Raw genomic sequence first — 24,312 nt, 5'->3', positions numbered from 1 at the left:
AGTGACCTATGTTTTAGTTTTAGTTAGTTGGGTTGTGGATTAAAGGTGGGACAAAATATATGCCAATTTATCATGTTATTTACAGCCGCGATACATACTCATTAATTAATCAGTCTTTCACAATGACTGCAGCAGTTTACCACTTTAGCTACAGTCCTGGTACAGATCTTGCTACGTAATGGCAGATCTTAATGACAGACTGCTGACAGATGAGCCATTGCAATGGTGAAAATCTCAGGCATACGAATTTTCCGCTAGTTTCTTACTCAGAGACACGCTTTCACTTTGCTATATCGCTCACATATGCCCACCGTCAGTGCTGTGACTTCATACAGCAATATGTGCTCAAACTTTTTAATTCCAAAAATATCAATAGGGCATGAACATATAATTTGAAGGGCCCTGCGTTTAACCCTTACAGACCTTCGCAAAGTCTTGTAGATTTTTTATTAAAAATAAACCAGGGATGAGCATAAAATGTTTTTTATCAAATAAGTTGGTCAAGTTGTAATAACAATAAATGTTTTAAGTTTACAGAAATCTAGAAATAAATAAATTACTATTTTGACAGTGTTTTCTTAAATCCATATTCCACAAAATTGAGATTCTGCTGCTATGATAGAGATTTGCTCTTTTCAGTCACAAACTGCTCTCTGCACATCAGCATTTTTAAGCTTGTTTGACAAATGTGCACTAGTTTTACATTGTTGCAATTCTATAAACGTGTGTTAATTAAAGAAATGCATCATAACTTTTTGATGCATTTTTTCCCTTTCATTTACAAAATTGTGATACTAACCGCATCTGTTTAATGTTTATCTTTTTTTTCATATTTATTTTGTGTTGTCACTTGTCACTTTATGTACACTGGAAGCTTCTGTAGCCAAAACAAATTCCTTGCGTGTGAGAAGCACACTTGGCAATAAAACTGATTCTGATAAATTGTGGTTGGTTTTCTTGTGATTTATGGATATACATATATAGAAACAGAAATGATTTTCTTACCTCTAGTTTTTGTCTTGTTTCTAATATCTAAAAATTCTTAAACCAATAAACATTTTCTAGACAGATTTTTAGTCAAAATTATGTGAGTTTTTTTATTTTAAAAAACTCAATAATCTGCCAATTAGGGTAAATAAAAGAATATTGTTTTTCATTTAAAATAAGATTATTTTACTTATCTCATTGGCAGATCAATTTGTTCGTTTTACAGAAAAAAAATCACTTAATTTAGAACAACAAGTATGCTATTGGCTACTTTCAGCTGTTTTTGTTTCTGTCAACATTAATTACAGCTCAGATTAATGTTTTGTGTCTAATTGTTTCGTTTTCTGGCAAGTAGTCATATAAAAAGTGGCATCAATTTCTGCAGTATAATATTTGAAATTGTCTTAAAACATACATTTTATGATGTAAGCAACACAGCTACAGCAAATTGATAATGCATGTTTTAAATTTAAAGTGTGCGAATAGTGAAGGATCGACGATAATTTGTCATATTGTTTGCACCAAGGGGGCCCCAAATAAAATCCTGCTTAGGGCCCATGAAGGCTTGGGCCGGCCCTGCTACCACTAGGCAATATCATTAAAAAAACATGGAGTTTCCACTGTTATGCTGATGATACACAACTTTATATTTCCTCTCAACCTGATAATTTGTACGAACTTATGAAATTTATAGATTGTATAGCTAATATTAAAAATTAGATGACTAAAAACTTCTTATTACTAAATTCAGATAAAACTGAGGTCTTGCTTACTGGACCCAAAACACACTCTTTCTCTCTCTCACACACACACACACGCACGCACGCACGCACGCACACTAGCACACACACACAAACACACACTCTAACACACACACACACACACGCACACACACACGCACACGCACACACGCGCACACACACACACACACACACACACACACACACACACACACACACACACACGCACACACACACACACAAAAAAAAAACTAGAACACTGTCTAAACCTTGATGGATTCTAAAGTCAGTCCTCATCTTCAGTCAAAAACTTCGGGGTGATTTTTAATAGCAACCTGTTGTTTGAAGGCCAGATTTCAAGCATCTGTAAAACTGCATTTTTCAATCTTAAAAATGTTGCCAAACTTCGACATGTGCTATCAATGTCTGATGTGGAAAAGCTTCATTGACCTCTCGATTAGACACTTGTAATGCGTTACTAGGCGGTTGCCCTGTTGGCCTAATAAAAAAAAAAAAAAGCTTTAGCCACTTCGAAATGCAGTTGCTTTCTGCAACAAAGAAATATGATCATATTACTCCAGTTATTTTATTATTGCATTGCATCCTTATTAAATATCATATAAATTAAAAAATATTATTGACTACCTAAAAAGCCCTGAATGGCTTAGCTCTCCAGTATTTGAGGGAGCTGCTGGTGTATTATAGCCCCTCACGTCCCCTGCGCTCAATTAATACTGGACAATTGATTTTTCCCAGAATATCAAAATGAACTGTAGGTGGCAGGTCTTTCTCACATCTGGCATCTAAACTCTGGAACAGCCAGGCTGTATCCTGAGTAGATGCTGTGGTGGTCATGGAGGAGTAGAGAGCATGAAACTGATTCCTGAAAGACCACAGTGACAAATGAGTCTCCGTACTGATCCCGTGGACCAGCCTGTACACCAGCTGGTGACCCTCTGACCACGTCAAGGGTTTTTCTGCCTCCGGCACCTAGATAGCAGCCCTGCACAGGACCTTTGGCCATAGGAGTAATGGTTGTGCCCGACTGAGCCTGGTTTTTCTCAAGGTTTTTATTTTCTTCACATTCTTCAATTGGTGAAGTTTGTTCGTTGCCTTTGTTCCGAAGCGTGGTGATTTGCATATGCACTCTGGGTGTGAGCAGATGCAGAATTGTTTAACATTTCTTAAAATGTTAATATGTTGCACATGTATTTACATAAAATACACCAAATTAGCTTTGCAGGGACATCAAACATGAACCATCTATGATCTGGTTTAATTGTGGTAGAGTTAAACATTTTGTTTGCAGGAGTATTACCACCAAAATATTAAATGAGCAAGAGATTTGTTGCAAAACACCTGATTAGACAAAGAGAGAATAAAGGTAAAGTTTTCAGCAAGCAATGTATAGGAGCTTGACCATGTTTCTGTGTGCATTTCTGAGCAGGCATTCCTTTGTGTCATGAATACCTTTGGAATTGTGACTGACCATCCAGTCTTTCTGGGTAGGAGAAATTGATGGTGTATTATTTGTAGAATAAAGCAAAATAATTATGTGTCTTGGAGAGCGAGATACAGTAGTGTAATCTCGCTCTCTGCCATTTTTTTACTGATAGAGGGGAAATACATGCTGGTCAGGATGGACAGCTTTGCAACAGTAGTGTATATCAACCACATGGGGGTATACGCTCTCACTGCATGTCTCAGCTCGCTCATCGTCTGCTCCTTTGGAGTCATCCGCGGCTGAAATCGCTGTGTGTCATTTACATCCCCAGCGAGCTCAACCATGGAGCCAATGTGCTCTCACGGCAGCTTACATGCACGGGAGAATGGAGGCTCCACGCCAGTTTAGTTCAGCTGATATGGGAGCGCTTTGGAGAAGCCCAGGCTGACCTGTTTGCTTCTCCTGAGACCACCCATCGCCAGTGGTTTTACTCCCTTAAATTTGACTTTACATTATTTCCTTGGTCATTCGTCTTTGTTGTTGTTTTTCCTTTTGAACGGGAGACTTCTAATTATTTTAATTTGATATTATTTATTGTTATGGGTCTGGTTTGCTGTGTGGAGCCAAGCAAGGTTTAGACTTCGTAACAAATGGGGGCTCGTCCATTCCTTTTTTTTCCAACAGTTGTTTGTGTGATTTATATTTTGCTTGTGTAAATTACTGATAATGCCCCTAAAGTGAAAAACATTGGTTGATTTATTCTTTAAAAAGTACAGGTTTTATTTGTGCTAAAAACTGTCCTTTTTTGTGAGAGGGAGGTATGGTTGAGTAAAAGGGTGTAAAATAAAGCTTTTAAATGGAAGTAGATATTGAGGCCTTTCTTGGTAATCCAACTGCTGAACAGTTGGACAAATTTATAAAGAAAGATCTGCTGCAAATAGCCGACGCTATATAATCTGGCCGGCAAGGCTTAAGAAGTTTGTGCAGCGATGCCTATTGAGGATTCTCTTAAATATGACTTAGTAAAAACTGCAGTACTCAGAGCGTATGAGCTCGTGCCTGAAGCTTATAGGCAGAACTTTTTGGGGTTATACTAAAACTGATAATTAAACTTTTCTTGAGTTTGCGAGAGACAAAAAGTCAATGTTGGAGAAATGGTGTACTGCGTCCCAAATTACCACCTTCGAGGGTTTGCAAGATTTAATTCTGCGTGAGGACTTTAAAGGGCATCTAGGTTAGCCCTTTTTTCAGATTTACTATAAGTGTTTTGCGTCTCCAGAATGTGTCTGTAAAGTTTCAGCTCAAAACATCCATCAGATTTTTCATTATACCTTTTGCAAGACTCTATTTGATACATTTTTTTACTAGGGGGCTGTTTTGTCGTACTGCGCCTTTAAGGCTAGTCCTCCCTGCCCACCGTTTCTAAGTGCCTTTCTGCGTGCCTTAATCTCCTCCCTCGGCTGCATCAGATTAATAGACAGACTTAAAGGGCACCTATGGTGAAAAATCTACTTTACAAGCTGTTTGGACAGAAATGTGTGTGAGTATAGTGTATAAACTGTCATATTGGGGTGAAATAAACACACCCAGTCCTTTTTTTTTTTCAAATTTAACAACATAAAAACGGTGGACCAATTGGAGCGGTTTTCAGATCGACCACAACTTTACGTAGGAGTGCGGTCCCCCCGCCCACCAATATTGATTGACAGCTGCGCGCATTAACATGTCCCGGTAGTCACGTGTATAATCATATCAACAAGAGAGGACGAGCGCAAAGCAACCGGGAATAAAAGGTGTGTTCAGTTCGCTAGGATCATCAATCATCATCAAACGTGATCAAGAGTGAGTTTTACATGTTTAAAATGTTTTAAAACAGAGCATGTGTGTAATGAATTACAGCGATTCACTTCAGATTCACTTCATCAGCACAGCCGCGTGTCAGAACAATTATAAAAGACACTTCAATCCCAGTTTGTGGATGTTAAATCAGGTTTATTTTATACATTAACATAACAGATATCCATACAGCAGTGGAGATTACCAGTATCATGTCACATATGCGTGCAAAACAAGTGCAAAGCTTAACGCGCTGTCTCTGTGTGTGTGTGTGTGTGTATGTGTGTGTGGGTGTGTCTGCGCTATGTGTGTGTGTGTATGTCTGCGATATGTGTGTGTGTGTGTGTGTGTGTGTGTGTGTGTGTGTGTGTGTGTGTGTGTGTGTGTGTGTGTGTGTATGTGTCTACGCTATGTGTAAGCGTGAACTTTGTAATGACATTGTGTTTGACTTATTGTTGCATCTCCACAAAAAATGCATCAGATACTGACTGTTAAAGTTGTTACTGTAGTATTTCTCACCCACGTTACATAAGATCTGCTTCCTGAGGCAGCCGAGGGCGGCGATTGCTGACAGGCACGTGGGAACGGTGGGCGGGGAGGGTTAGCCTTAAAGACCCAGTACAAAAAAAACTTTTTTTCAGCTATAATATAGACACTTCAAACAGCTATAATAAATAATCTGATGGGTGTTTTGAGCTGAAACTTTACAGACACATTCTGGGGACACAAAAGACTTATATTAAATATGAAAAAAGGGTAACTTATGTGCCCTTTAAAGGAAGCAGATCTCACGTAGCGTTTGTGAGAAATACCAATGAGTATTTGTTGTGCAGTTGCATCGATGAGTCACAGAAAGTTCACAAAGTTCACACGCGCACACACACATACACAGATACACACGCACACACATACTGAGCAGACACACACACACAGACAGACAGAGTGCCCGTTCAGCTTTGCACTCTTTTTGCATGCAAATGTGACAGGATACAGGTTAACCTCCACTGCTGTATGGATATCTGTTATGTTAATGTACAAAATAAACCTGATTTAATGTCCACAAACTGGAATTACTTTAATGTGTGCGGCGATGCGCTTTTCTGAGGCTGTGCCGATGCGCTGTCTAAAAGCGAAAATTATCGTGAGAGAGCTCATTAAATTCTGTTCGATGTTTGGGTTGCCTCGTATTATTCAAACAGATTGCGGTACTAACTTTACATCTAAATTGTTTTGGCAGATGCTCGATGATCTTATGATTACGCATGTAACTTCAAGCGAGTATCATCCACAGTCACAGGGAGCGCTGGAGCGCTTCCATCAGATGCTCAAAACTACACTGAAAGCGCATTGTATGGACTCAGGTCGAGATTGAGCAGAATGTCTTCCTTTGTTGATGTTCGCTATTAGAGAATTGGTGCAAGATTCTTTGAAGTTTAGCCCTGTGGAGTTTGTGTTCGGGTACACTTTCCGAAGCCCAATAAAACTTCTCAGCAAACAATTTGTTGGCTATAAAACCTGCGACGAAAACTGTCTCCGAGTATGTGCATTCTTTTCGTGCACTTTTAAAGCATGTACAGAATCTAGCCAGAGCTAATTTAACTTCGGCTCAAACAGTAATGAAAGCTCAATATGATCAACGTGCGGTCAAACATTTTTTCGAGCCAGGGAATTTAGTGCTAGCTCTAATGCCTGTTCCTGACAATGCTCTGCAAAACCAGTTTACTGGTCCTTACGTAGTGGAAAGGAAGGTGAATGATGTGTCTTATGTGGTTCAAACAACTGATCGCAGGAGGGATCTGGAAACTTGCCACATTAATATGTTAAAACTGTATCATGACAGAAATAAAGAACCGACATCTGTGAAAACCGTGTGTAAGGGAGTGCCTTTAACTGTGGTTGAGGATAATGAAAGTTTGGAAGCTGTCTCTTTCCCTACGAGTCGTCTGCAAAACTCAAACATTTTACAGAATCTGACCTCTTATTTAAGCTATATGTCAGAATTACAACAGGCAGATGTTATCGCTTTAATTAAGGAATTTCCTAATATCTTCTCCGATGTCCCTTCTCAAACCACCCTTCTGTTTCATGATATTGATGTGGAAAATGCAAGTCCAGTTAAACAACACCCTTATATAGTAAACCCCATGAAGAGATAAATAATGAAGTCTGAAGTACAGTATATGGCGAGTTATTATCGTGGATTCTAATGTAACTTTGCAATCCTTGTGACGCCTCTAACAGATCTTTTAAAAACCACTCTACGTGGACACCAGATTGCGAGCATGCTTTTAACAGAGCGAAAGATCTCTTGTGTAAAGCTCTGATCTTAGCTGCGCCAGATTTTTCCAAACTTTCCTGCTTGAAGTTGATGCCAGCGCAGTGGCTGCAGGAGCCGTATTAATGCAAGTATCAGAATCAAATGTGGAGTTGCCTGTCAGTTACTTTTCTAAAAAATTTAATGATTGTCAACGACGATACGGTACAGTTGAGAAGGAAACTTTAGCTTTGTTGTTGGCTTTGAGACATTTTGATGTTTACTTAAATGCTAACCCTTTTCCATTAAAAGTATACACCGATCATAATCCACTCGTGTTCCTTTCCCAAATGCATAACTTAAACCAACATTTAATGTGGTGGTCTCTGGTCGTACAAGAATACAATCTTGAGATTGTTCACAAGCGTGGTTCGGAGATGGTTCTGGCTGATGTGCTGTCCAGAGCAGTTGGTGCTGAAAGTGTCAAGTGTAAATAGAAAATACAAGTGTCTTTTCTCCTTTTGTTGGGGAGGAATGTTACGTATTTCCTTAATATAATAATAATATAAAAATAATAATATAAATAAATATCTTAATTAGTGATTTTTGTGTGTGTGTGTGTGTGTGTGTGTGTGTGCATTGCATATGCTTGTGGTTCTTTTCTCTCTGCCTCTGTCTCCAATAGGTTTCATCATTACCGCACAGGTGAGGTAAATCAGGTGCCAGCACGTGGAAGCTGGCTTGTTTGTGTAGACAATTTAAACCGGACTGGAACAACGTTCAGAGAGTCTCCTCTCTCCCGGCTTGTGTTGTGAAGTAGAAACTGTATTGTATTTACTCAGCTAAATTGTTGAAAGTTGAACTCTGAGTGTTGACTTTGAGATCTATACGGAGACGTGTGCTGAGGAGGGTGCCTTTTTGTTTTATTACAGTTTCCTCACGTTTTTTTGGTTAGTAGGGAGGTAAGTGAATGTTATTTTATTTGTTTTATTTCAGGTAAGAGGTAAGAGGGTTAAAAACTTAGTTGTTGAGTTTTGTTTGTTATTTTGGCTCCGCAAGTTTTTTATTGTGCCCTTTTGAAGTTTAACGTCAAATAAATTTGACTTTACGTTATTTCCTTGGTCATTCGTCTTTGTTGTTGTTTTTACTTTTGAACGGGAGATGAGACTCCGGGCTCCTTGTTAATTTAGAGGAGTTCTAATTATTTTAATTTGATATTATTTATTGTTACGGGTCTGGTTTGCTGTGTGGAGCCAAGCAAGGTTTAGAAATTATAACACCTGTTTACACCACATCCATTAGTGATCAGCTGATAAACATGCACCTTAATACCCGGTATAAACAAGCCATGAAGACACTGAAGTCCAGCCTGAGTCATTTCACAGTGATGTTTTTCCCCTTACTAAACTGTCACTTCTCAAACATTCACTATTTATATAAAAAATAGAAGTCATCTGTAAATAATATTTTCATACATACCGAAGTTCTTCAGTGTCCATCAGCTGGCTATGGTTGCGTCCCTCATCCAGCTCTTTGGCCACGGCTTCACGCTTTGTCTCGATGCTCTCTAGTTCCTGGATCAGAGATTCCTCTTCTTGTTTTAACTGATGCAATGCATTCAGTAGACTGGTCTCCTCTTCTTCTGGGAGCTGAGACAGCAGCTCTAAACAGCTCCTGACAATTCACAGGCAATTAAACAACCCACTGGTGTAATGTGTAAATTTTATAATAAAAAAACGATATGAACTATTTGATCAGGCAAATAACATCACAGCACTCACAGAAAAGAAAAATAGTTAGTTACAGTAATTGATGTTATTGTGAGTTACTGACTTGTAATTCTGGCACTCGTTCTCTGTGATGTTGAGTTGTGTGTCCAGGTGGTCCAATAATGTGTCAGTGCACTCCTCACAAAGTGGGTGATCAATATCTGTCTGACCAGACATGATGTCAAACAGATTGCTTGTCACCTACGGGAAAAACACACACATGAATCTTTGCTGTGATCCATCCATCCACTCAATAAATAACGCTTATGAATAGAAACTAGTTAATTATTAATACATTTGTATATAAATATTACAATAGTACATATTTCATTATATTTAAAAAATAAAAATTACAATAAACTAAATACACTTTACTAGACAGTAACTGATATATATCTACTGATGTAATATCAAGACATTCTTGTCTAGTATTATACAGTCCTGTCCCTGTGTGTTGTGTTTAGCCCCATTTAGACAGCAATTGTTTCTCATGGGGACATATGTAAAATAAAAATCTCCATAGCTCCTCAGTGATTAAACACATGCTATTGGATGAAGATACATTTGGACATCTGAGTGTGTGGTCCTATGCACCTGGAACTGTCTTAGAAAAGTACAAATTCTGTCAGTAAGATTGCAATATGTCTTTTTACTTTTTCTTTTATTTTTCTTTATATTTATCTTTATTTATTTATGGGACAATCTTGATCTGCATATGCCATTTTATTTTACAAAAAGGTGCTTTATTATGGGGCCTTCTTGTTGACAGCTTAGCTCACACCCAACATCTTCTGGCTGCAACTGTCTTTAATATGTATTTTTATTTTTTAATAATCTTTGATCAGTCTGGAGGTGAGGATTGGTTTGATTTTTGCCATTCAGACATTGGTTTGATTTTTGCCATTTAGCTCGCTCTGGTGGGGAAAACTGGGTTCGAGGGATAACAAAAAAATGATGGCGTACTTGATAGCACTTCAGTGCACAGTGTTTTATTAACAGTGCAAACAGGTAAAAAACAGTCCACATTGAAGAATACATGTACACAAGTGTCCAAATACCAAAAATCTAAAGTAACAAAGTAATAACAAAACAGCAAAATAAAGATGAAAAAAAAATATAAAAAAAATTAAGAAGTATCCACAGTATACATACAGGGGGGTTTGTTCGAGGTACCACTGTAACGTTCTCGCTGACCTGGTTAACAAGCAACTGGTTTTGGGGTTTGGCTGCTGCCTGTATAGGCCAAACTCCTGCTTTTTCGGGACCTACCACTCTTTAGGTAAGTATCAGGTACAAGTAGCTTCATTTTCACATGTAAACACTTAACAAATAATTGTCATCTATACAACACTAATAAATCTTCCCCAAAACACTTAATTTCAGCATTTCATTGGATCAAACACTTTGTCTTTAAACACATATTTTCCTCCTGTCAGGAGGGGGCCAAGATGGCGCTGTTCTATGCAGACGTGCTGCGACTTTAATCCTTAGACTTCATCGTGTTTTACATGCAATTAGTGAAGAAAAACTACATTTTTGTTTTATTTTATATCAATGAAGTTTTAGGGTTTAACACCGCTTCGTTTGAAAACTCGGTCACATGGGCAAACGCAAAGGAAAACACTTTGAGGCGAACATGGAGAAAAATGGAGAAACTTTGCCATCCCAACTACTTGCTCTGTATCCTGATGATGCAATGCTGATGGGTGTAACTAATGATTCTGCTGACAATGTCGATCCAGAGATTTCTCTGGCAACTCCACTTCCATGCACCCCAGCTAAAAGCCCAGTGCCAAAAACACAACGAATCAACAACATTCCACCTGATTGCGACATTAACAAGGTTATGGCCGCTATTCAGTCTCTCTCCGCAAAATGTGAGACTATCTTTGAAAAAGTTTCAACTATGGAGACAATGGTGAGAAACACTGATCATGCCATTATCTTTTTGAACGAATCAGTGGAAAAGCTCATTAAAGATACCTCAAATCATAATGAGAGAATCTTAACCCTGGAGAAAAAAACTGCAGACTTGAGTGAAGAAAATAAACAGCTTAAACTTCAAGTGCTGGAGGCAAACAGTTATCGAAGAAGATGGGGCTTGAGACTGCAAGGTATGAAGGAAGAAGATAAAGAAATCACCCGGGATCTTGTGATCAAAATCCTTGGCAAAGTTTCTCCCCAAATCACTAAGAAATTGTCGGAGGTGGTGGATTCGGTACACAGAATTGTAAAAAGGAAGAACGACAACTTGCCGAGAGGTATAATCATTCAATTCAGCATGCGTCACTTTCGCGATATCATATGGAGGGATGCAAGAGGCTTGAAATTCCTGGAGGAAGCCCATCTCCATTTAAAAGAAGACCTGTCACCCGAGGAAAGAGCGGCGAGGGCCAAGGCCTGGCCTTTGGTCAAGAAAACTAGAGAAGAAGGCAAGAGAGCATCATTTGTCGGTGGAAAAAAAGTTAACATTGATGGCTTGTAAGTAATAATAAAAATAAGACATTTTGAACACATGGACACGTTATTTTTGATGTTCTCTTTGGGACAATTCATTACCCTAATATTTTGACATTTTGTTGCATGTAAGCGTTCGGTGAGTCTAATTTGCACTGTAAAAGAGTAACTTAGATTAGTTTAATCTAAGAGGTCTTGTTCATTGTTCTACGTTTTAATTTTATTTTGGATGACAGAATTTAATTTTGAGAAAATAGATTTTATTTCGCTTAATGTCAGAGGCCTAAGAGATATTGATAAAAGAAAGGGACTTTTTCTTTTCATCAAACAAAGAAGCTCAAATTATTATATTTCAAGAAACGCATTCCTGTGATAATGATGTAAAGTTTTGGAAATCGCAATGGGGAGATTCGGCATACTTTTGTCACGGAACAAATCATTCTGCAGGGGTCGCTATTTTCTTAAATAAGTTCAAGGGAGAAATTGTGGAAACCTGATATTCTGGAGAAGGGAGATGGATTATAATGATTTTAATTTTAAACAATACGAAATTTATCATTTGCAATGTTTATGGACATAACAATAATTTGTTAAATTTAGGCATGTTCAAAAAAATTTGTCTGTTGTTAGTAGACCTACAAAAAAATACACTAATGCTTATTTACTGATTGGAGGGGATTTTAATTAAGCTCCTAAATAATCCATAGATAGGTTCCCTCCAAAGAACAGTACATCCAAAGTTTTTGATTTGTTGTGCAATAATTTACAGATTACTGATGTCTGGCATTTTTTACATCAATACCATAAAGAATATACATGGACAAATAATGCTCTTACACGTAAATCACAAATTGACTTTTGGCTTTTATCTACTAATGCAGTGCAGTTTGTATCAGACACCTCAAATGGATATTCACCTTTATCAGATCATCTCAATTTCTTTAAAAGGAAATATAGATAATTGCAAAAGAATCAGAGGCTATTGGAAATTTAATAACAGGTTGTTATCAGATAAAAAATTCATAGACTCTGTTAAAAAAAACTGCTTCTATTTTGGAAGATGCATCAATGAGCTATATTCAAAGATGGGATTTTTTTTTATTTAAAGTTAGACACTTAGCTATGCATTGAGGGAAAGAACTTAAAGCAGAAAATTCTGAAAGATGTCAAGAAATTATCAGTGAACTTGTCAAGCTATTATCTAAAGAATCTCTTAACACAGAGGAAGAAACCTATTTATCTAAATTGAGAAATGAAATAGACGAATGTTATCTAGATCTAGCAAAGGGTGCATTTATAAGATCGTGGGCTAAATGATTAGAAATGGGAGAGAAAAATACCAGTTATTTCTTTGCATTGGAAAAAGAAATATCAAAAGAAATTGTATTTCAGCTTTAACAATTGATGGTAATATAAACAAAAATCCCAGTCAGATTAATAAATTTGTATATTCCTTTTATAACAAATTATACTGTTCTGAATATAATGCTAAATTTGCTAATTAATTTATACAGGAAATCAAACCGTCATCTCCGGTGATTTCTAATCAATTCAAATTAACTTGTGATAATGAACTTTCTTTAGACGAACTTACCAAAGCAATGCTGTCTATGAAGAAGGGTAAATCCCCAGGCTCAGATGGGCTAACTATTGAGTTTTATGCATGCTTTTGGGATCTGATCAAGACACCTTTATTTAGGATGTATAATCAATGTATTAGTAAAGAGGAACTAAGTACGTCTATGAAACAGGGTATTATAACCTTAATACCTAAACCAGGTAAAGATCTTCTATCCCTTGATAACTGGAGATCAATCACTTTACTAAATCTAGACTACAAAAATTTATCATTAGCTCTGGCAAAAAGATTTAAATCAGGATTAGCGGAAATAATTAATGAAACTCAAACTGGATTTATGCCTAAAAGACATATAAGTTGTAATATCCGGCCAATTTTGGACTTCATAGATTATGCACACCACATAAAATCTGATGCAATTATATTATTCTTGGATTTCTACAAAGCATTCGACACTATAGAACATACATTTTTATTTTCTGCCTTAGAATTGTTTGGGTTTGGAGAGAAATTCATTAAAATGATCAAAATGATACATAAGGATATCAAGAGTTCAGTTCTTTTAAAATTTAACACTTCTAACAGGTTTTCTATAAATAGAGGAGTTCGACAAGGCTGTGGAATTTCACCCTTTTTGTTTTTATTAGTAGTGGAATTACTTTCTTTAAAGATTAGAAATGATCCTGATATTAAAGGTTTGACAATATTTGATCGTCAGATTAGAATCTCTCAATTCGCAGGTGATACAACCCTGTTTTTAGAAAACACAAATCAGGTTACTAGAATCCTTGAAATCATTAATACCTTTTCAGGGGTCTCTGGACTAAGATTAAATAGACCTAAATGTGAAATTCTTTGTTTATCTGATAATCATACAACAGCAGTAAATGATATTTCTATTAAAGAAAATATGAAATATCTTGGTATTCATATTTCTAAAAGCAGTTCTTCACGACAAGAGCTAAATTTCGTTTTTGAAATTAAAAAAGCAAAACAAATACTTAACAATTGGCTTCAGAGAGATTTAACCTGCCTTGGCAGAGTTCTCCTATTAAAAGCTGAAGGGTTGTCTCATATTATTTATCCTTCTTTTTCTTTATTTGTTCATGACAATACATGCAAAAAAATTTATATTTTACTGTTTAATTTTTTTTGGAAAAACAAACACCAGCATCGTAAGAAACATGTTCTCTGTTGTAAGAAAGCTGATGGTGGTTTTGACATGATTGATTTTTTTGACATCAATTACACTTTCAAAGTAAATTGGATTAAAAACTGTACTAATTCTCCAGATTCGATTTGGTACTTTATCCCTCATAATATTTATAAAAAGATTGGAGGTCTCAAATTTTTGTTAACTTGTAGTTTTTCTCCATCCAAACTCCCTATAAAACTCGCTAAATTTCATGAACAGGCTCTTTTGGCATGGAAATTATGTTTCGTTCACAATTTCTCCCCGCACAAAGTAAAGCTACGGAACAACGAAAGCATCTTAGTAAAGAATAAATAGATTTTTTATAAGAATTGGCATGAAAAAGATATTAATTATGTTTGTGATTTATTTGATCTACAAGGCAATCTACATTCTATTCATATGGTGATTTTATGGAAAAATATAATTTCCCTGTTATTCATAAAGAATTTTATACTGTGATTAGGGCCATACCTAATGGCCTTGCTTATTTAATGAAATACCACTTATCATTTAAAGTAATTGTTAAAAAAGAACCCAAGTTTTTAGTTGAAGACAAATGCATTTACGACCCAAAATTTAGTAATAAAAATATAAGAAATGTGCTTCAGTCAAAGAGGGGAATATTTCTTTGGAATTCTCTAATAGATAAAATTAATTGGAAAAAAGCTTGGCTCTTACCTTACAAATTGTGTGTTCCCAACAAAGTTAAAGAATTACATTTAAAAGTGTTACACAATATATACCCCACAAATGAGATTATATCTAAATTCGGTAATCCTAACTCAAATTGTGTCTTCAGTAACTCAAGCATTGTATCGATTGATCATCTTTTTGTCAAATGCCCACAAGTTAGTATGTTTTGGTCTGATTTATCCGTCTATTTTTCATCAAAATGTAAGTTTAACATTGATTTTTCCATGTGTGATATAACTTGTTACTTTTCTCATGACAAACATAAAATAGAATTTATAGGCAATTTATTTATTTTATTGGGTAAATATTATATTCATAAATGTAAATTTTCTTCATCATTACCCAAGTTGCAGAATTTTCTTTGTAACTTAAATTGTTTAATTACTACTTTACAAAATGTTTACAGCAAAAAGTGTTAAAACTGTCAAATTTTATAAGGACTTTGTAAATATTATTTAAGTTGATAATTTGCCTCTGTAATATTTTTATTTTATTATTAATTTTACTATTGTACTTGATGTCATCCATTGTTATGATTAATATGTTTATAGTGTTAACACACAATAAAAAAAACACATCCGGCACCGACGCCTGCTCTGGTCGGCCATCATAACAGGCAAACGGAAAGACTTTACAAACAAACAAACAAACAAACAAACAAACAAACAAACAAACAGACAGACAGACAGACAGACAGACAGACGATCGACACGGACAACAAACGGGACAAAACAATGCATGTATATGCTTGTATAAGGACCAGGAACAGAGTTATGCTGTGGGAAATGCATTATGAGGGACTGTCTATGAGCTATCAGATATGTGTGTGCACCCACATTGCCAACAGCAGGACAACAGGTAAGTAGCGATAATGGTGTGTGTGTGTGTGTGTGTGTGTGTGTGTGTGTGTGTGTGTGTGTGTGTGTGTGTGTGTAAGTGTGTGTTCTGTGTGCTGCTAACTCAGCGGGGACAAAGCTCCACTTTGTCACAATCAACGTATCAACAATTCTGTCTATTACACTGACAACCATCCACAAACTTGCCATAAACAAACCACTTAAAAAGCCTCCCTGAAAAAATCACCTAGCGGTAGCATATATACTGTAAAAAGTAAAGGACCAAGAATTGAGCCTTGTGGTACCAAACAGTATACTTTTGATCTGTATGATTTCATGACCTTTCGGTTAGAATATTGTAATACGTTACTAGGCGGTTGCCCTGTTGGCCTAATTAACAAACTTCAGCTAGTTCAAAATGCAGTTGCTAGAGTGCTTTCTAGACAATTGATAAACAATTGATTGTTCACAGAATATCAAAATCTACTGTAGGCAGTAGATCTTTCTCGTTTCTCTAAACTCTGGAACAGCCTTCCTAGCACAGTTCAGGAGGTAGACACACTCTGTCAGTTTAAAACTAGATTAAAGACACATCTCTTTTCATAAGCATACACAAAAAAACACAAATACTTTTGAAATCCAAATCCTCTAAAGGATTGTGATTCTGCATTATTTAGGGCAACCGGAGCCAGGAAAATTCCCAAAAGACATTATAATTTGAACAACATCTATGCTTATATTAGTCTTTTTTATTCCCAAGGTTTCCATAATCTTAAACCAGACCATATCCTGAGCAGATGCTGTGGTGGTCATGGAGCAATGGAAAGCATGAGATGGATTCCTGAAAGACCCCAGTGACAGACAAGTCTCCGCATTGATCCTGTGGGCCAGCCTGTACACCAGCTTTCTTTGCAATTGCCTTTGATGTTGACTTTCTGCCTCAAGGAAACTGGTGGCATAATCCAAGATTACAGGATGTGCTTGCAGCCACAGGCAGACATTGGCAGTGACCCCTACAGGTCCAGGCCAATGCGATCAAAGGGCATCTCGATGATGGGCAAAGGAATCACCTGTCCAACTGCTCGTTAACGCAAATTTCTATTCAATCAGATGGCAGCAACTCAATTCACTTAGGCATGCAGACATGGTCAAGGCGATCTGCTGCAGTTCAAACTGAGCATCATAATGGGGAAGAAAGGTGATTTAAGTGACTTTGAACGTGGCATGGTTGTTGGTGCAAGATGGGCTGGTCTGAGTATTTCAGAAACTGCTGATGTCCTGGAATTTTCATGCATAACCATCTTTAGGGTTTACAGAGAATGGTCCGAAAATGACGAAATATCTAGTGAGCGGCAGTTCTATAGGTGCAAATGCCTTGTTGAAGCCAAAGGTCAGAGGAGAATGGAAGGACTGGTAGGAGCTGATAGAAAGGCAACAGCAACTCAAATAACCAATACAACCGAGGTATGCAGAAGAGCATCTCTGCATGCACAACACATCAAACCTTGAGACGGATGGGATACAGGAGCAGAAGACCACACCGGGTGCCACTCTTGTCAGTCAAAAACAAGAAACTGAGGCTACAATTCGCAGAGGCTCACCAAAATTGGACAATAAAAGATTGGAAAAATGTTGCCTAGTCTGATGAGTCTCGATATCTGCTGCAACATTTGGATAGTAGGGTCAGAATTTGGAATCAACAGCATTAAAGCATGGATCCATCTTGCCTTGCATCAACGGTTCAGGCCAGTTGTGGTAATGTAATGGTGTGGGGCAGGGGTCACCAATCTCAGTCTTGGAGGCCCAGTGTCCCAGCAGGGTTTAGCTCCAACTTGCCTCAACACACCTGGCTGGGTGTTTCAAGTATACCTTGAAAAGACCTTGAACTTTGAATTCCTAAGTTTTGTAATTCTGCAGAGAAGCAAGTCTCAGAAGGATCCCTATTCAGCACACTTTCTGCGTTGCTGACTTCAAATTCTCTGCACATCATGAGATGAAGGAAATCCATTTTCCACAAAATTTCAACTCAACTAGCTGACGACTGAGACTGGTCATCAAAATGCAAGTAAACACAAACCAACTTTCCATTCCTTGCTGAAGCTAGTGTGAAGTAAGTTTAAGCAGTAAACCTTACTCAGATTCTCTGCTTGGTGGTTTTCTCAGGTTGCAACGCTTAGAACTCAACAAGTGCCAGACGTTTAGGACTCTTAGTTGTTCATTCTCTGTCATTCACTCTTCACAGAACTGTTTTGTGTGTGTATCTATATGTTTTACATAGAATAGTTTGCTGTGTGTGTAGCTTAATAAACTTAATCCTTGCTGGTGTTATATGTGTTTCCAAGTTATTACCTCCCCTATATACTTTTGCAACCTTGGTCGTCAAATAGTGAACTACAGTTTTATATTATTATTGTTGGCTACGTAATAATAAAACATAGATTTACTAAAGATAAGGTTATGCTGCTTACTCTATTAGGGTGGACGAATTCATGACATAAGTGTAAGTGTTAATTTATTTCTAACTGTGAGCCATTTGTTTGAATCCCTGAATTTTAAGTTTGAATACATTTAAGAGCTTATTCTTACAGACCAGACATATTAGATGGTCCAGGCACTACATTAATGTTGAAACTTTTATTTAAATGTATTTGTAGTTTAGAATATTATATTGTGTGAGAAAAAATATAGAGAGAATTAAGTTAAAAACACAAAAAAAAATGTACATGCGGTTGTAACATACAGTTCGGAGGTAAAATTCCATTTGTTACCTCTAAAAGGGTCTGGGTTCAGTCTACAGGACAGTTACGATCACCTGGTGCCAGGGAGTCTGCTGTGAGAATCCCTGGGTGACACCTTTATTCTAACAGGACACTTAGCAGATTGCTTCAAAAAAGGAACACTGGAGATAAGAAAAAAAAGGAGGGAAAACCCTCTCTTCACCTTACCTTTCTGTCTACACACAGACATTCCCCAACATTAGAAAGGGCATTTAGAATCCAAAATTCCCTTTCAGAATCAGAATCAGTTTTATTGCCAAGTGTGCTTCACACAAGGAATTTGTTTTGGCTACAGAAGCTTCCAGTGTACATAAAGTGACAAGTGACAACACAAAATAAATATGAAAAAAATAAATGAAATAAAAATGATAACATTAAACAGATGCGGTTAGTCAAGAAACCTGAATGTTGAGTTGTATGTACAGATTGTTATAAATATACAGTTTATAAGGTGCTGTGTACAAATACGAATGGAGAAGGTATTGCATTGCATATTGATATAAAGTGCCGTGTACAAGTGCGTATGAGAAAGTATTGCACATATTTATTGCACAGTAGGGGAATATTTAACTGTTCATAAGGTAGACAGCCTGTGGAAAGAAACTTTTCCTGTGTCTGGCTGTTTTTGTGCTTGGTGCTCTGAAGCGCCGACCAAACGGTAACAGTTCGAACAGGTAGTATGCATGGTGTGAGGCATCCAGAGTGATTTTGCGAGCCCTTTTACTCACTGTGGAAGAGTACAGTTCTTAAGGTGTAGGAAGGGTTGTGCCAGTGATTCGTTCAGCAGTCCGGACTATTCGCTGTAGTCTACGGAGGTCGGTTTTGGCAGCTGAGCCGAACCAGACAGTGATTGAAGTGCAGAGGATGGATTGGACGACAGCTGAGTGGAACTGTACAAGCAGCTCCTGTGGCAGGTTGAACTTCCTCAGCTGACGAAGGAAGTACAGTCTCTGCTGGGCTTTCTTCACAATAGAGTCTATGTGAATGTCCCACTTCAGATCCTGAGAGATGGTGGTGCCCAGGAACCTGAATGACTCTACTGCAGCCACAGTGCTGTTCATGATGGTGATTAGGGGGAGTGCAGGGGGGTTTCTCCTGAAGTCCACTATCATCTCCACTGTTTTGAGCGTGTTCAGCTCCAGGTTGTTGTATCTGCACCATAACGCCAGCCGCTCCACCTCTTGTCTGTATGCAGACTCGTCACCGTTCTGGATGAGGCCGATAACAGTAGTGTCATCTGCAAACTTAATGAGTTTGATGGAGGGGTCTTTTGCAGTGCAGTCGTTGGTGTTCACGGAGAAGAGCAGTGGGGAGAGAACACATCCCTGGGGGGCACCAGTGCTGATGGTGCGGCTGTCGGATGTGATTCTGACTAGCTGCTCGCTATCTGTCAGAAAGCTGGTGATCCATTGACAGACAGAGCTAGGAACAGAGAGCTGGGCCAGTTTGTACTCAAGCAGTGATGGGACGATGGTGTTAAAGGCAGAACTGAAGTCCACAAACAGAATCCTTGCATAGTTCCCTGGTTTGTCCAGATGTTGTTGGGTATAATGCAGTCCCATGTTGACTGCATCATCCACAGACCGGTTTGCTCTATAGGCGAACTGCAGGGGGTCCAGCAGGGGTCCAATGATGTCCTTCAGATATGCTAGCACCAGTCTTTCGAATGACTTCATGGCCACAGATGTTAAGGCCACAGGTCTGTAGTCATTGAGTCCTGTGATCTTTGGCTTCTTCGGGATTGAGATGATAGTAGAGCGCTTAAAGCAGGATGGAACTTTGCGCTGTTCCAGTGATCTAATGAAGATATGTGAGAAAATGGGAGCCAGCTGGTCAGCGCAGGTTTTCAGACAGGCTGGTGAGACACCATCTAACCCTGGTGCTTTCCTTCTCTTCTGTTTACTGAAGATCTGACGCACATCATCCTCACTGATCTGAAGTGCAGGGGGGAGAGGAAGATGGCTGGAGGTGTTGATGGCTGTGTAGGGAGATGGTCCGGGCTGTGTTGATGTGGTGTTGATGGCTGTGTGGGAGATGGTCCAGGCGGGTGGGAGGTGTCTGGTCAGAGGTGTCAAATTTACAGTAGAACATATTCAGCTCGTTTGCAATATGTTTATTGCTGTCGATACTGGGGGACGGTGTCTTGTAATTAGTGAAATCTTTTAAGCCTCTCCACACTGATGCAGGGTCGTTAGCTGAAAACTGGTTTTGCAGCTTTTTGGCATAGCTTTTCTTAGCCACACCAATCTCAATGTGTTCCTGGCCTGATTGTACAAGATCCTGTCACCACTCCTGTAAGCATCCTCTTTGGCCTGACGAAGCTGTCTGAGTTTTGGTGTGAACCATGGTTTATCATTGTTAAATGACAAGTAGGTCCTGGTAGGGATGCATAACTCCTCACAGAAACTGATGTATGATGTTACAGTCTCTGTGAGCTCGTCCAGATCTGTGGCTGCAGCTTCAAAAACATTCCAGTCAGTGCATTCAAAACAGGCTTGTAAGACCTGCTCTGTGTCGTTGGTCCATCTCTTGACAGTCCTTAATACTGGCTTAGTAGTTTTAAGTTATGCTGTTAAAATGTTATTGCCTCAGGTGGGGCATGTAATGTGCTGTTTGAATTTGGGCAGCTCATGTGTGAGTTTTGCCTGATTAAAGTCCCCAAGTATGATAAAAACAGAGTCCGGGTGTTGTTGTTCAGTCTCTGTGATCAGATCAGCCAGCTGTTGCAGCGCAGTACTCACGTGTACTCGCACACACTCTCTCCATAGTGACAAAATGCAGTGTACCACCACAGCTCAGCTTGTGGACAGAGCTAAAAGTGAAATTTGCAATTATTTTGCGAGTGTTGCTGAGTCAAGGCAAGCCCATGAATATCACAAAGCCTGTGTGTAGTGTGACAGCCTGTGTGCAAAACACGTACACCTGTGCCCTGCTAGAAGCTTGGAGGAAGAATGTAAAATAAACTTATTCCTCTGTACGGACGGAGTATCAGTCACACCCCCAAACTTTACCCAAGTCAAGCGCAGTAATGGTCGGCCTGAAGGAACTCCGACACCAAATCACGGAAAATACTCACACGTATGAATTGATAAATCACGTATGAATTGATCAGACCATGTTTATGCGTTTAGTCACTCATTTTCCACATTCCTTTGATGATAGATACCTGTACTGCTTTTTGTTAACAGGCTGAGAACGAAACAACATTCTCCAAAGTTCAGTCGAGCTGAAAGTAAAAACAGAAGCTGATCGTGCTGTCCTTAATATCTGAGATACAGCAAAGCAAATCACATATTTAAATTATATGAAATATGTTATGAAGTTAATGTTTTGAGTTCAAGGATATTAAAAAAATCATACATCCACAAATATGCTAAATATATTCCAATATACTGCAAAAAATGGATGACTTAAGTCTGAATTATTATTATTTTTACTTAAAAAATGTGGCATACACAAATAGAGCAGTGTAGTACTCACCCTTAAATTTCCATTTTTAGATTTTGTATTGAAAGTGGTATTTGTTTTGTATAAATTAGTTGAGTCTAAATTTGTTACATGCTGTGAATTTTTTTTTTTTTATTTCATTTATATCAACATTTGATATAAAATAAAGATGGATTCTCTTATTGTGACTTCACCATAAATATTTACAATACGATTTAACATTTTGTTTTTGTGCAGATCCATTTTTTAATGAGTAAATTACAAGAAATGTGATATATTTTCTTATATCAGTATGGTCACACTTAACTCGGACAGTCACATCACATGACAAAAATGTAAGTAGAGGTCTGTAAACATCATCTAAAGCTATGGGATGCTGTAATATAATATCTTGTCAGAGGAACAACAAAAATGTATACCTTATTAACAAATACTCATTTTTATTAGTAGATGACATCTTGGACAGCTAAAAATGCATGTGACATCATTCACCCCTATATTAATATATAAATATGTAATAATTGAGAACCAACTGTATTGCCAACTGTATGTAGGCCTCCAGGGCACCATACCAACTTTACAAAATAACTTACGATAGCTGTCCAAAAACTACTACACCCAAATGTATATGTTATAGAAAAAGTATTAAATACACATTTTAAAATAAGAGGAAAAATAAAAAAAATCAAAAAAAAAAAAAAGGAAAAAGGTAAGAATTTTGTTGATATTTTGTAGGTTGTAAATTTTTTTTGCAATATTTAGCTTGGATGTAATGGTTTTATCTTTCAATTTCTCAATATGTTTGGTGACTAAAATATTATTTTCATAAATATATTGGTAAATATATCCGAAATGTGTTTTATACATTGCCTATATTCCCTGAAAAATTGATAAAAATATTCATTTTCAAAATGGGCTGTACTCAATTATGCTGAGCACTGTATGTGCACTTATACAGCATGCACAAAAAATATATATATTTGAAATGGTATAAAACATTTTTGCAAAACTGTTGTAATAAAAATTCTTGTGCATTAATCCAGCATTTAATAATCATTTCTGGATTACTCTGAGACACTGAATTAGCATAATGACAAAAGCTTTAAACATAAGAATGAATAATATTTTAAACATGAAAAATAATAATAATATTTTAAAGGGCACCTATGGTGAAAAATGTACTTTTCAAGCTGTTTGACTGTTTAACGAACTTGCCTGCAGGTTGCACACCAGAAGCGCAGCTCGGCGACGTGCAGCATCGTGCCACGCATCACCATGCATTTTAGAATTCTTAAAATACTGTAGGTTTCTATCGGAGTACACAAAACGGCGCTTCAAGTTGGCGGCTGTCCCAGCAACCACTCAGGACACTTCATATTTCTGCCGCGCCACAGAGCGCCATCTGAATAGTTTCATTTTAAATAACATGCGAATGTTCGTGTCTGGTGTGCCGTGTCATGGCTCTGAGCAGCATTTCCGGTGCCTTAGTCAAACTTATTTCAGTGTGCGTGGTTATTAGTCTCGGTGTACAAGCTCGGAACTTTAAACTAGCACACAGTTGGCTATAAAACTATACAAAGACACAAATGATTTTGTACTCTCTGCTTGGTCTGTGACCGAGTCTTACATGTACAGCTGAATGCTGATCCTCTCATTCATGTCGCTTCTCTCTTTCTGCCTGTCTTATGTCAAACACAAAGCGGGGGAGCTCTTGGCTCCGCCCCCTTGTTACGTTGGTCGGGAAGTCGAAACTAATTTTCATGTGAAGCAACACACCCCTAAAACAGCGACCTGTGTACACACCCCCAAAATGACACTTTTTAACACCTTATAATAAGAAATCTGAATTGTGTTTTGAACTGAACCTAAACTGGCACACTCAGAAGAACCATAATATTAACATTAAATCTTAAAAAAAAGGGGTAAACTATGTGCCCTTTAAGACCTTATATATATATATATATATATATATATATATATATCGGGTATTTTTGCCCAAATACCCGATGACGATCCTGTGAGGTTAAATGGGTCATAAATTCAATTTATTCCTGGAAATAAAAATGAAACAACCTTTCTGACGAGCTGTGTTTGCTTGTGGGGGCGTGCACTTTCTAGCCAGCACACAGTCTTTGTTTTGTGGGCAGCTTTTATCTTGTGATTTTAATAATGGCAGAAGGGAAGAGCCTGCGTGATGTGCACTCTGCCGGGACAATTCTATGGATCATCTAGCGAGACAACATTTGTTTTCAAATTGAGTTGGAAAGTTCACCTTCCAAGCTTTATGCAGGTATGTCT

General features: G+C 37.7%; 1 protein-coding gene across 2 annotated transcripts in view; it reads right to left on the bottom strand.

Moving 5' to 3' along the window:
- becn1 (beclin 1, autophagy related) overlaps nt 1-24,312 on the bottom strand; it is a 102,050-nt gene that overhangs the window by 26,439 nt on the left and 51,299 nt on the right. For both annotated transcript variants that reach the window (XM_056470080.1, XM_056470081.1), the window contains exons 6-7: nt 9,095-9,231; nt 8,741-8,935 (exon numbers count right to left, since the gene is read on the bottom strand). In XM_056470080.1, the coding sequence (XP_056326055.1) occupies nt 8,741-8,935; nt 9,095-9,231 (332 nt within the window). The remainder of the gene's footprint in view (nt 1-8,740; nt 8,936-9,094; nt 9,232-24,312) is intronic.

Source organism: Danio aesculapii, chromosome 12 (genome assembly GCF_903798145.1).
Source record: "Danio aesculapii chromosome 12, fDanAes4.1, whole genome shotgun sequence".
In the NCBI taxonomy this organism is placed as follows: Eukaryota; Metazoa; Chordata; class Actinopteri; order Cypriniformes; family Danionidae; genus Danio; species Danio aesculapii.
This window is presented reverse-complemented; position numbering and strand designations above follow the sequence as displayed.